The 12063-nt window shown below is 39.9% G+C and overlaps 1 protein-coding gene across 1 annotated transcript in view; it reads right to left on the bottom strand.

Moving 5' to 3' along the window:
• Nucleotides 1-12063, bottom strand: part of PLCL1 (phospholipase C like 1 (inactive)) — a 93151-nt gene that overhangs the window by 60641 nt on the left and 20447 nt on the right. Inside the window, exons 2-3 of the mRNA XM_069983274.1 lie at nt 8766-11237; nt 5443-5646 (exon numbers count right to left, since the gene is read on the bottom strand). Coding sequence (XP_069839375.1) covers nt 5443-5646; nt 8766-11237 — 2676 coding nt within the window. The remainder of the gene's footprint in view (nt 1-5442; nt 5647-8765; nt 11238-12063) is intronic.

Raw genomic sequence — 12063 nt, forward strand, 5'->3', positions numbered from 1 at the left:
TATTCTCGAAAATCCAGCTTCCACGCAAAACACTCTTCCTTCCCCCTAGCATTGGATGACCAGGTCCTTTTTAGAATGGGACAAGGCACATGGGGAAAGGCCATAGACAACAGAAACTGCAGCTTGTCTGTAACAAGTATACACTGCAGTTCCCCCTCTGACCACTGGGTGTGCTGTGTAAAGAAACAAGCTGTGTACGAAACAGAATGTAAACAAACAGTGTAGGATGTAAACAAAGCTGTATGAAGGGAGGAGAAGCTGATAGAGGAGAGAAAAATATATGGGGAGGTTTTTCTATGCTTTAGCAATGCATATTTTTTAGATTATGTTAATCTTGGAAAACCTCTTTAACACATAAATGCATATCCTCAAAGATGACTTGTAATTCTATATCTAAATATTACGCTCTAAAGAAGCAGCTTGCTTAGAAACTTTTTCAACATGTCCAGTAACATTTGTTAAAAATAATAATAATCATAGTAGTATAATGGTGTTAGTGGTAGTAGTAGTAGATGGGGGGGGGACTGACCTAAAACAATAAGTAAAAACATAAATATGCATTACTTAATAAACAATTCCCATTACTGCCACTTTAACACTAATAGCCTGCTCAGCCAGTCACTATTCCCAGCGGTGACCCGCCTCCATTAATGATCGGCTGGGTAGGCTTTGCTATAAATTTCATGCATGTCATGATGGGACCAGTAAATGGAGATCAGCATATTATCTCCCTATATGTAATTTGCATAAAACAAATTAAAAGTAAACCCACTGCAATGTCTTTCGTAGCTGCTCCATAGAAATATTCTTTTTCTAAGCACTGCAGAGCATCCAGCAGGCAGCCTACATCCTGGAAGTGACCTATTTGCAACTCCTTGTTAGTATTATTTAGACAGCGAGGATAACACACTCATTACAAAGCTGTCATCAGCTCATGCTGGCTTCCCTGCGTGTGTGATGTGTGTTTATAGAGCTGAGACCAACATATACTGTATTTTTAGCTGAAAGGGACAGAGACACCGTCAGAGCTATTTCTGCCTTGTTCCCATTGACACAACGATTAGTTTACCCTCAATGGTAACAAATGAACAATGCTGAAATGTGCAGCTATAGGAAACTATCAATAATGGAAACCTATTTAGGGGTACCGCTAACAGTTGTAGAATAGCACGCTGCTAAGGAATTACTTTACCACTTACAGACACAATAGCATTCCCTACCATTGTCAGTAGTAACTATGGACGGCAGTAACTGAAGTTCCTGGTGCTTGGCTTTTTTCCCTTTTAAGGTTTCGATAATCACAGTTCATTCATGAAGAAAATAAGACGTAATATTAAGATGTGCAGCCAACCACAACATGCTTCTTCAACTGGCCGAGCTGTATGAGGTGCACAGCCTTACTGCCTAATTTGTCTCTACATGTAGGAAAATTGCAAAACTTCAACATTTTGGCTTTAAGAATAGAACTTGTAGTCAACGGTGCCCTGCTCTTCAAGGGGAACCTATTCTTGCATAATGTCTTATATCTAGAAAGTATAACACTGTAATGCTGAGTAAATGACAGCTTTATTTGAGAGAATGCATGAGCACATGCACATAAGGCAACCGCTGTTCTAACTAACAAGTGCCATCACTATGGGAAGCCTCACAATGTCCGACGCTTTTGTTTAGCCTCACAATCTGACACGTAGTAGTTTATGCCACTAGGCTAGATGATGGTGATCACCACATGTAAACAAAAGTCTTAAGTCCCTATTACTCAAAGCGATTATTGTCTGTATTCAGCCAATATCGGCTGTTAGGCCGATAATCACTTCCTGTAATAGAAGACAATGATCAGCCAACGTGCACGATGTCGGCTGATCGTTGTCTTTCAAAATGCTGAAAGAGCAACGATGTCAATAGCAACGATCTGCTGCCATCGCCCCGTGCAATAGAAGCGGCGGCAGCAGACCACCACTATCTATCTGCTCCCTGTCAGCACGTGCAATAGCGCCAGCAGCGAGAAGCAAGGGAGGGTTGACCTGACTGGTCAGTGCTGGCTTGCTCCCTCTCATTCCCCCGTGTAATAGGGGCTTTACTTTGATGTCTGATAGAACTGAATTGTGGTCAAACCCACTGGGTTCTTACCAGACGCACCACATTTCTAAAGCCTTACCTGGAACCTGTTTTAGCAGACACCAATTATTTTATGTGATCATAAATAGCAATAAAAGACAAAGATTCACCAAAGAAATCAGTTGAATGGGCTGAAACAGAAACTAGAGCTTCGAGATCAGGTCACTTTTTGCCCAATTAAATTTACAAAGAAAAGATCTGTTGGCATGTTTCTTATTATGCGAGATCACAAAGAATATAACTTTGACTAGCTATGGAAGTATTGATAGATGGTAAAAAAACTCCTATGCCCAGAGGCTGCTGCTGGGAATCTGAGAGGGAGTGGTGACAGAAGGATAGTGATCCCTAAAGCTAAAACCCCCCAAGCTATCCCTACATACTTGCCACAGCTCCGCTAAATGGTAGCGGACTTCCTATGCAAAAGGTGGAAACACAAAAAGCAGGTAAAACAAACAAGTATGGAGGGTCAGCTAGCAAAGGGACAGAACCAGTCAGGCAAGAAAGTACAGAATCAGAACCGAACGAATAGTCAACAGCAATAGCAGAGGACAGAAACAACACAATATAGGAGACAGAGAAATATGTTGGCACCCTTAACAGAGCCAGGACCAGACTATAAATAGAGAACAGGTCATAAAGGAAAGACTGAGATTTCTCCTCTTTTCAGATCCATTTGTGGCTTTGTTTTTACTAATTGCAACCAAAAATCTGTCCGAGGGAACACGTGAACTGTTTATGGGGTGTCCGATATCCACCCCAGGTGTGACTGGACTGGACCCTGACATCCCAACAATCACAAAATAATTATGGGTAGTAAGAGTGGTGAGGAAGGATGTCAATCACCTAGGTAATAGTAAGGTTAACAGTTAAGAGGACCATAAGGAATTGAGCAAGGAAAGAGACGTGTCAAAGCCAGACACATATACTGCGCCATACCTTATGGCCAGAGGGTGGCGCAGAAGTCTAAAAGGGTGCTGATGTTACAAAAACCCATGTATGTTGACAATGGGATCCACTGATGTATTAAATCAAAAGTATCACAAACATGTACATATTAACTACAGGCTTACAGTAAATGTCCCTAAATTTTATAAACCTAGTGCCTCTATCCAAGTGGATCAAATATAGTCAAAAAGGTTGTTCAACGGAACAAGCAAAAATTTAAAAAAACCATTACTGACATCCCTGATGCCCCATGACTGCTGTCCTTACACTCTCCGGGTTCTCAATGACCTTCATTTTGTCCAGTCTGGACACACACAAATTGCCCTCTCAGCCAAACCCTGGATGGGGTGGGTCATTGATGTGGCCAATGATTAGGTAGGCGAGCATTTCCAATGAATTGAAGGGGTGAAGATCAGCAGGTGACATGGTGAATGTTAGAACGGCAGCCATAGGGGTTTGGAGAGGTGAGTCATGTTTGTTTGTATTTTTTAAAGACTTCAAAAATTTTAATTCAAATGTATGGAAATGAATGCTAGAAAAAAAGACAAGGACAGGGAAGGCAATGACAAATTTACTGCAGGAAAAGCATTAGCCTTTCACATGAATCCCACCTGATTATGAAGACCAAATTCACTGGAAAAGACAGCTATTCTCAGAGGAGTTAAAGGTGGGGGAAAAAGAAAACGACAAGGAACAAGAGGCGCAATCACAGACATAATGACCACCCTACTGAAAAGCAATTGAGCAGCTGAAGACCCAAAGAAAATCTGGGACATTTTGGAGAAAAACTATTCATACCATTTGAAAACTGACCTAAAGGCAAAAGAAATCGTGATCGTCTGGCAGCTCGACTTCCTGATTACACTGCCAGGCATAAAAGCTGCCACATCTCAGTAATAATAAATCAGAAGAAATGGTGTTCTAAGCAGCCTTTCAAAAAGTCTCACTGTCCGCACCTTCTAATAATTGGCTTCAACTCAGGCTGTGCAGAAATCAATTTCATATTTGTATAGACCCACATGCATTGTCATTAAACGTCTACTATGACTCACGGTGACAGGGACATGTATTCAAAGGGCAGTTACAAGATAATTTACTGCTGAGCTAGGTAATGCTTAGACTTTCATAATGACAATGGTCCTCTCTGGAAACTCTCAAATTCTGCTTGGGAAAATAATGTACATGTTATACTCAAGATCCATGTTTGCTACAAAGTCTCAGTAGGATAACTAACACAAAATTAGCTCTTATTTTATGTGAACCTTCCTTATTATTCTTTCTTGAATTTTATTTAAAGGAACCTAAAAGCTACAATTGCAAGAAAATGTAAGTTATCGCCTTTTCTCTCTGCCCTGTGGATATTTACTCAATGGTGGAGATTTATCAAATTGGTGTAAAGTAGAACTGGCTTAGTTGCCCCTAGCAACCAATCGGATTCCACTTTTCATTCCTCACAGATTCTTTGAAAAATGAAAGGTGGAATCTGATTGGTTGCTAGGGGCAACTAAGACAATTCTATTTTACACCAATTTTATAAATCTCCCCCAATGTGTTCAATAAAAGACAGGAAAGGTATGAGTGATTTTGCGTTTTTGGTTTAGTTTCTTAGAGTTTTATATATTCTATTGATTTACATAACAATAAGATCATATTTTACTAGCAATCAACACAGAAATCCAAGTGATTTTAAAGGGTTCACTTATCTGTTTTGTGTCACTACTCTATATATTACTAGAGCGTATTAGTATGTAGTAGTATATATTACTTCAGGGTTTAACAGGTTTGTGGCTGCACAATCTGCATTAATTGGACAATGTATGTGTGTGTGTGTGTGTTAGAGTGAAAATGCACAGGCTGTGTATGCAACTGTAATGCAACGCAGCCTGACGTATGCTTTTACCCTTACACACCTGGCCCCCTCTGGTTTAACTGAAGTCCCTATGTATATAAACTGGGAAGGCTTTATATTCAGATCTGCTGTAGAAAGCTGCTATCTGACTAGTTACTATAAGAAGATGCTCCTCACGTAGTCTGTACCAGCGGAGAGCATTTATATTATATTTCTGCATTTTATTTTCTAGCTTTCTTTGATTGGAGTAGGCATTTTACCTCAGCAGGAAGTCTAATTTCCCTCAATATAAACTCAGCCTATTAGTAGGAACAAGGAGCCATGCTTCAGTGGTATTACTGATTACTGCTGGCTCTATTTCCATTTCAGTAAACAGAATATATGTGTGTGTGTGTGTGTGTGTGTGTGCGCGCGCATGTTTATGTGTCTGTTTATTTGGGGAACAGCAAACCTGCATAACTTTAATATAGGTACAAAGTATCAATGTAAAAATTGTAAATGAGAGTAAACAGAAGTTTGGTCATACCAACCATTTCATAGGCGTTGAGTAGTTTTTTCTGAACATCCGGTATTGTTCCTAATGATTCCAAGTAAGGGTAACTGTCCTTCATTATGAGGTTCACAGAGGGTGGGCTGTCACTGTTCACAAGACGAGACGCCAGGGACAGCATGCACTGTTTGAGGCTGGAGCTGGTGGGAAGTCCGCAGAGTTCTTTTAGGGACACCAGTGCATTCTAGTAAAGAGCAAACAGGAGACAGAACAGGTATACTGTAACAGCAAGCATGAACCACACAATCCTTAAAGGAAATGTATGATAAAAAAAAAACATAGGACTTAAAGTGACACTGTCACCCCCTTTGTGCATTCTGACATCTTTTATCAACTGCAGATTATGTTAAGTGGACGGGGCCTCGCAGCATTAGCGCCACTTAGCCCCGCCCACAATGCCACCGTTTGCCCCGCCCCCTCACCAGCCATTGGAATAGGCTGGCCTAAAGGTCTAGGCCCCATCCCCTCTAGGTCGGCCCACCAATGGCCGTCAAGGGGGGGGGGCAATGGTGGTGTTGTGGGTGGGGCTAAGTGGCGCTAATGCAGCGAGCCCCTGCCCACTTAACACAATCTGCAGTTCATAAAAGGTCACTTTTTACTTGAACAAGCACCATGACGTATGATATAAAATAAGGTGTGAAAACTGCTAAAGTTACCCTTTACACCTGTGCAGAGATGTCAGAATGCACATAAGGGGGTGACAGTGTCACTTTAAACTATATTTAGTGGGGAAAAAAACTTTAACCTTTTTAAAATTTCCATATCCATATCTATATAAAATAATGTGTAATATTAAATTTTTTACTGTGGACTGTACAATGTTCACAACAGAGAAACGTCCTCTTTTCACAAGCACAGTTGTTACCAGTATAGTGCAAGCTATGATGTGTTAATAACCCAATCTGATCATTGGGAGGGGAGGGGTTGCAATCATAGGATAACAGTTCTGTTGTGCTACTGAAGGGTCTATTCACACCAAGCCCAGACTATTCCCATCTGAAACATTCATGGTATATCCACAGGATAACTGTCCTCTATATGCATGTCCCTAGGGCCATATTAACAGCTGCTGCTGCCCTAGGCACTAAACCTAAAGACGACCCATCTTGGGGAGGGTGGTTTCGGCCACATGCACTTCTCAACATAGAGAAACATTGTCTGAATCGCATTTTTCATGGTTTTTGACTGCTTAAAACGTAAACAAATTTCATCATTGAATCAATGATTAGAGCCATCTATATATTGTCTGAGGGCATTCTCACCACAGGATTGGTAGATTGGTAGATAATAGCTCCAGGCCTCACATTTACTGCAACTGGATAACACCGTCACACCAAACCTGAACAATTCCACCATACCCCCCCCCAAAAAAAAAAAAAAGACACCAGATTTACTGGCAAGTCTGAACAGGAGGTGGGAGACTAAAAAAAAAAGACTGAAAACTAAAAAAAGTTATTTCTTGCTCCCTGGTGCTGCCCCCCTGCAAGGTGCTGCCCTAGGCACCGGACCACGGGTGCCTAGTGGTAAATACTGCATGTCCCAACTGTAGCTACACCAGAGTAGACATAGATTGCAGTGATGCTTATGAAAGTGAATGTGGTCATGTTGTAACCCACCAATCACAATTTCGGATTAATCACATATCAAAAGTTATATAAAAGCTTGGGTACACTTATAACAAAAAGTTAAATTAAAGATGAAGTTTCCATAGATTTCAAAGATTTGCCCAGATTGTTTTAGAAGAAAACTAACCCTGATTTTTTAATAGAAAATCTGTTAAGACTAGATCTATTAATATTGTAAACAATTTCTTGGTTATTTTATGTTTTTCTCATATTTGTCATCTCGCTGACTCCAGGGGCAGTGTAACAGGCGCATGGTGTAGAATATCATGATTAATAACCTCAGTAATTATTGATCACGATGCCTATATCTCTGACAGTATCGTATTTCAATGTGTCACTGGTATAACTAGAGGCAGAGCTTATCTAAATGAACTGTTACTGGTCAATTTATTGTATTCTTGAAAGGAATTGAAGATTATATTTTTTACTAATAATTTTATTCACAGTAAATTTAAAGCTGTCCCCAGCTCGAAAAGGCTACACACACATGGACTTTGACTTTGCTAAGCAATGACAAAGTGCTGAGGATGACTTACACAGTACACTAGTATAGATGGAGAATGGAGAAGGAGTTAGAGATGCACTGGCTTTGTAAGGTTTTATGTGACCAGAAAGAAAAGCAACAGCAGCAGCAGCAGGATTGCAAAAAAAGAAGGGATATACAAAGCACTGAGCTGGTAATACTTCTGCTACACAAAAGGGAGGGGGGGCAGCACACTGCAGCATTGTGGATATGCATCAATAGTAGATACACTGTTACTCACACAAAGAACAGCTGACACTTTAAGAAAGTGAGAGAGGAGGGGAAAGCCTGGATTAATCTTCTAGGATCAGATGCTAAAGATGATAAAGATTATCATCTTTAGCAGGAAGTCCTATTCAGCTTGCTGGTACACAGTCCAGGCTCTCTGTAGCTTTCTCTCCTTCTCCTGCACAATGTAAACCCCACAAGCACTTCCTGTTATTTGTCCTGATCTAGCTGTTACTTGAGACAGATTACCAAAAATAGGTCGTGGGCAGCAGACTGCTGCAAAGGGAGACAGTGGTTAATTAAGTAATTTACAAATGTGTTAGGAACCATATAGCCTATTAAATGTGAAACATTTAAAGTGTCACTGTTGTTATAACTTTCACAATCTAAATCAGCAGTAGATGTGATATAAAGCAAGTTTGCAATTTACATTATTATTATTTTTTTTTAGTTATCATGGAAAACGCGGCACTTCCTGTTTTCTGACTTTTTTTCCATAAAAAACAGGAAACAGTCAGAAAACAGGAGGTCCAGTGTATCCCAGGCCATCTGGCCGCTCACAGAGAGAAGGCAGTCATGTGAGCCATTGAGTCTGTTTTCAACCAGCACAAGTCAGAAAATCTGCCTTCAGGAGACTGGACCTGGATTTCTGGTAAGTATAGCTTTGTTTTACAGCATGATAACAACAACAAAAATAATGAATGTATATTGCAAACTGGCTTTATATCACATCCACTGTTGATTTAGAATTTGAAAAAGTTATACAGTGACACTTAATGAGAACCTAAACAAAATAGAAAATGACAAGAAACACCATGGTAAGAGTAAAAATAAGAGTATTTGATATTGCTTTAGAGGAAGAAATAGGCTTATTTTTACAATAGATTACATTAATGGATAACCAATTATACTATATGAGTTTCTTACCTGCATGTTTTCTCTGACATCAGTGGCTTCCCTCAGAGGATGAACAGCAAGTTTGAAGATGTCATCTACAACTTTAAGGCCAGTGTTTCGTAGCATTGTGTATTCCCTGGCTTTTTTTCCAATCCTTGCCGATAGTCCACGTTTTTGCGCCTTTCCTCCTCCTGCTCTGCTGGTGATTGCAATGTGAACAAATAATTTTGCATGCTCCATTGTGTCTCCAACAAAAGAGCGCAGTGGCACATGTCTGTATCCAGGCTGTAAACACTCAATGGGTATAGTATACTGACCAATAAATTCATCCCCAATATAGTCATCATCAAGAACCATGAAGCGAACCATGGCTAACTCTGGGAGGTTTACCTGGAATTCAAAGCTCTCATCAAAAATTGGGTTGTCTCCATTTTGCTGCACTGTCCTAGTCCTTTGTTCTGCACAATCCGCAGGGATGCCATGAATTTCAATACACACATAAGGATCAATAACATCCCCTTTTGCACATGCTCCTTTTGGTTTAGGAAAATTTTGTCCACTGATGATTTTGATGTGAAGAACCTGAGGTGATACACCAGGCACAACACCTTTAGTATTTGCACTGAAATACGATACTGCATCTCGCATGATGGATGGTCGGAGCACGTACCCACAACCACCATTCTGAAGGAACCAGCCAATGTTGAGATCCATCATTGGACCTGGAGTCTGAAAATTCATAGCCACAATCTGACAACCACAATTCCAATAGTCTTGTGGGTTCATATTACTTGAATCTATCCTCATTGGACTTGGATACACTCTTGACAAAAACTTTTTATTGTAGTTTACAAAGTCTTCTGGATACTCATTAGCAATCCGACTAGCTTGGCTTTCGCTAAAAGAGCATATTTCACCATAACTTTGGTTTTTCATGGAGACATCAAAGTCTTTGTACTGCACTGATTTGCAAATAGATACTAAATCTGATAGTTCCCTACAAAGCTTGATCAGTCTCTGTTCCCCAAAATAATCTTCTGACATTCTTCGAGACATTTCAGCCTCCTCATCTTCATCGGTTACCTCTCCCTCCAAGAGGTCAAAATCCGATGGCAGCTTTTTACCCTTTACAATAATTTTTTTCTTAAGTTTTTCAGGAGAGGGAAGGTAGGAGTCTGCTGGCAAAGGCATTTCTGTGTAGAGTTTACTCCCAAAGATTTTTTTTATATGTTGCACCATGATCTTTTGCTGTTGTATAGAGCAATGGTTGCCAATACAAAGAATAAGAGGATACTCAGAGGAGATGAAGGCATATTTGTTAATAACTTCAATAACATTACGAAAGGCTAATGGTGAGGTCATGCTATTTCGATTGCAAATGATCGGCTCATTATCTGGCCCATCACTGACGTCAAGCTCAATGCTTCTACAAGCCATTTTTAGTGCCCTCACATACCCATTGATATCTGCTGGTCCCCTAAATTGGTCTTCAATTAAGTATGTGTTGTGGGAGGCATTGATATAATAGTGTGACAATGGTTGTGTCATATCCTGGCTAACCTTTTTTTGGACAGGATCAAATATATCACATTCCTGGGACAAAAGATACTTAGTAAAACCATCAATGGTAAGAAACCCCTTCATGCGTCCTTCTTGAGTAACTTCATATTTTTGTATTATTTCCAAGCACATATCTTCTGTTACCTGAGTCATCCCTTGCTCAGACTCTAAGAACAATAGAAGATCATTTGCATCTAGGTACTCTTTATTTTTAGAAATCTGTACAAGCAGAAAATACACCTCGGGTCTTGTACACAGTTCACTAAATGCTTCGCAGAATTCTTCTTTGGTCACTCTGGTGGTAAGTTTCTCTTTACTTTTTTGGATTTCTTTAAACTTTAACCTCACCTTGGTTTCTTTGATAGCTGGAGAGAGTTGTTTGATCAGTTCAACTGCTGTATCTTCTAACATAATTCCATTCCCATCTACATCTGCCGCATCAAAGATAGATTTTAACCAGGTGAACCGAGGTGTGTTCTGGCCACCTTCTACCAAGTCCAGTGGTTGTTTACTATGAGAGACTAAGTATCTTAAACCAGAGACCCAGATATTGGCCACATCAGCTGAATTAGCCACCAGGTCCAAAGACTCATAATTTTCTCCATGAATTATTGAGAATGCACTGTCCTCACAAATTTGGTCTGCCAATCCGTTGTTCCTGAATGTTTCTGTGTTCTTGCCAAGCCGTATTTCCTTGATGGCAGAGATGTCCAACTTTGCTTTTTCAGGGTCTTTTTTGGAAGGCTCCCAGCGTAAAGCCAGCAAATCAGTGTCAAGCGTGAAGAAACGACTGTAGATACGAGAATTTGGACGAACTTTTTTTAATTCGCAACCCCCTTGCATGAAGCTAATGCAATCACTGGCACTGCTTATCTTTTTCTCCGATGGCATGCTGCTAAAGGATACCGTTTTCTTCCGCCCAGGTTTTTGGTTTGCAGGGTCCTACAGAAACAAAAAAAGAAAACAATTATATAACATCAAAATATATTATAGAGAAGTTGTAAAATTAATATTTAAATAAATATATTATATATATATATATAATATATATATATTAAAAAATTTTGACCACATGTACTTATGAGAGGGAAAACCCAAAAAGCAAAGGTCCTTGAGAAAGAGATTTGATATTTCGATACGCGTTGGGCTATGAATAAAACCTAGTAAAGTGTATACAGAACCCTAATTTACTTGAGAAATCGATACAGGAATCCCAGTGTTTCTCTCCAGATGCTGAAAGGTAGCTACAAGAAACAAAGACTGATCTGGATGCCTGCTGAGATCTTTCTGAAGGAGAACCTGGAGGTGGAGGGAAGCGTTCCAAAACTCCCCTCCTCAGCGTGAGTAACATCTGTGCTCCCTTTTTAACGATACATATTTATGATTTTATCAGATGTAAAGTTCGCTCTCCTATTTTTTTATATTATTTGTTTGGTATTTCGGAGACCGGGGAACTGGGAGTTCACACCGGGAGGATCGCAGCGAGCCTTGCATAATTATCTTTGGGCGTGTTACTTTTAGGAGTGGTGAAATCCTCACCACTCACCAAGTGTAAGTTCACCATTTCTAAGGACTAGTTCACACAGAAGACTTTACCGCTTCCAAAGTTTTTTTTCTTTCTGGTTTTAACGTAAGTAAAAGAAACACTTGATTTAAATCCCATGACTGGCAGCCAAACTGTTTAACTTAAGGCATTTGTAGTAAATGATGTGAAACATTTATTACACTTTTATCAGTTAATTAAAAGGTGTGACCTGCGGAGAACACA

The sequence above is a fragment of the Dendropsophus ebraccatus genome, chromosome 9 (assembly GCF_027789765.1).
Source record: "Dendropsophus ebraccatus isolate aDenEbr1 chromosome 9, aDenEbr1.pat, whole genome shotgun sequence".
NCBI classification, from domain to species: Eukaryota; Metazoa; Chordata; class Amphibia; order Anura; family Hylidae; genus Dendropsophus; species Dendropsophus ebraccatus.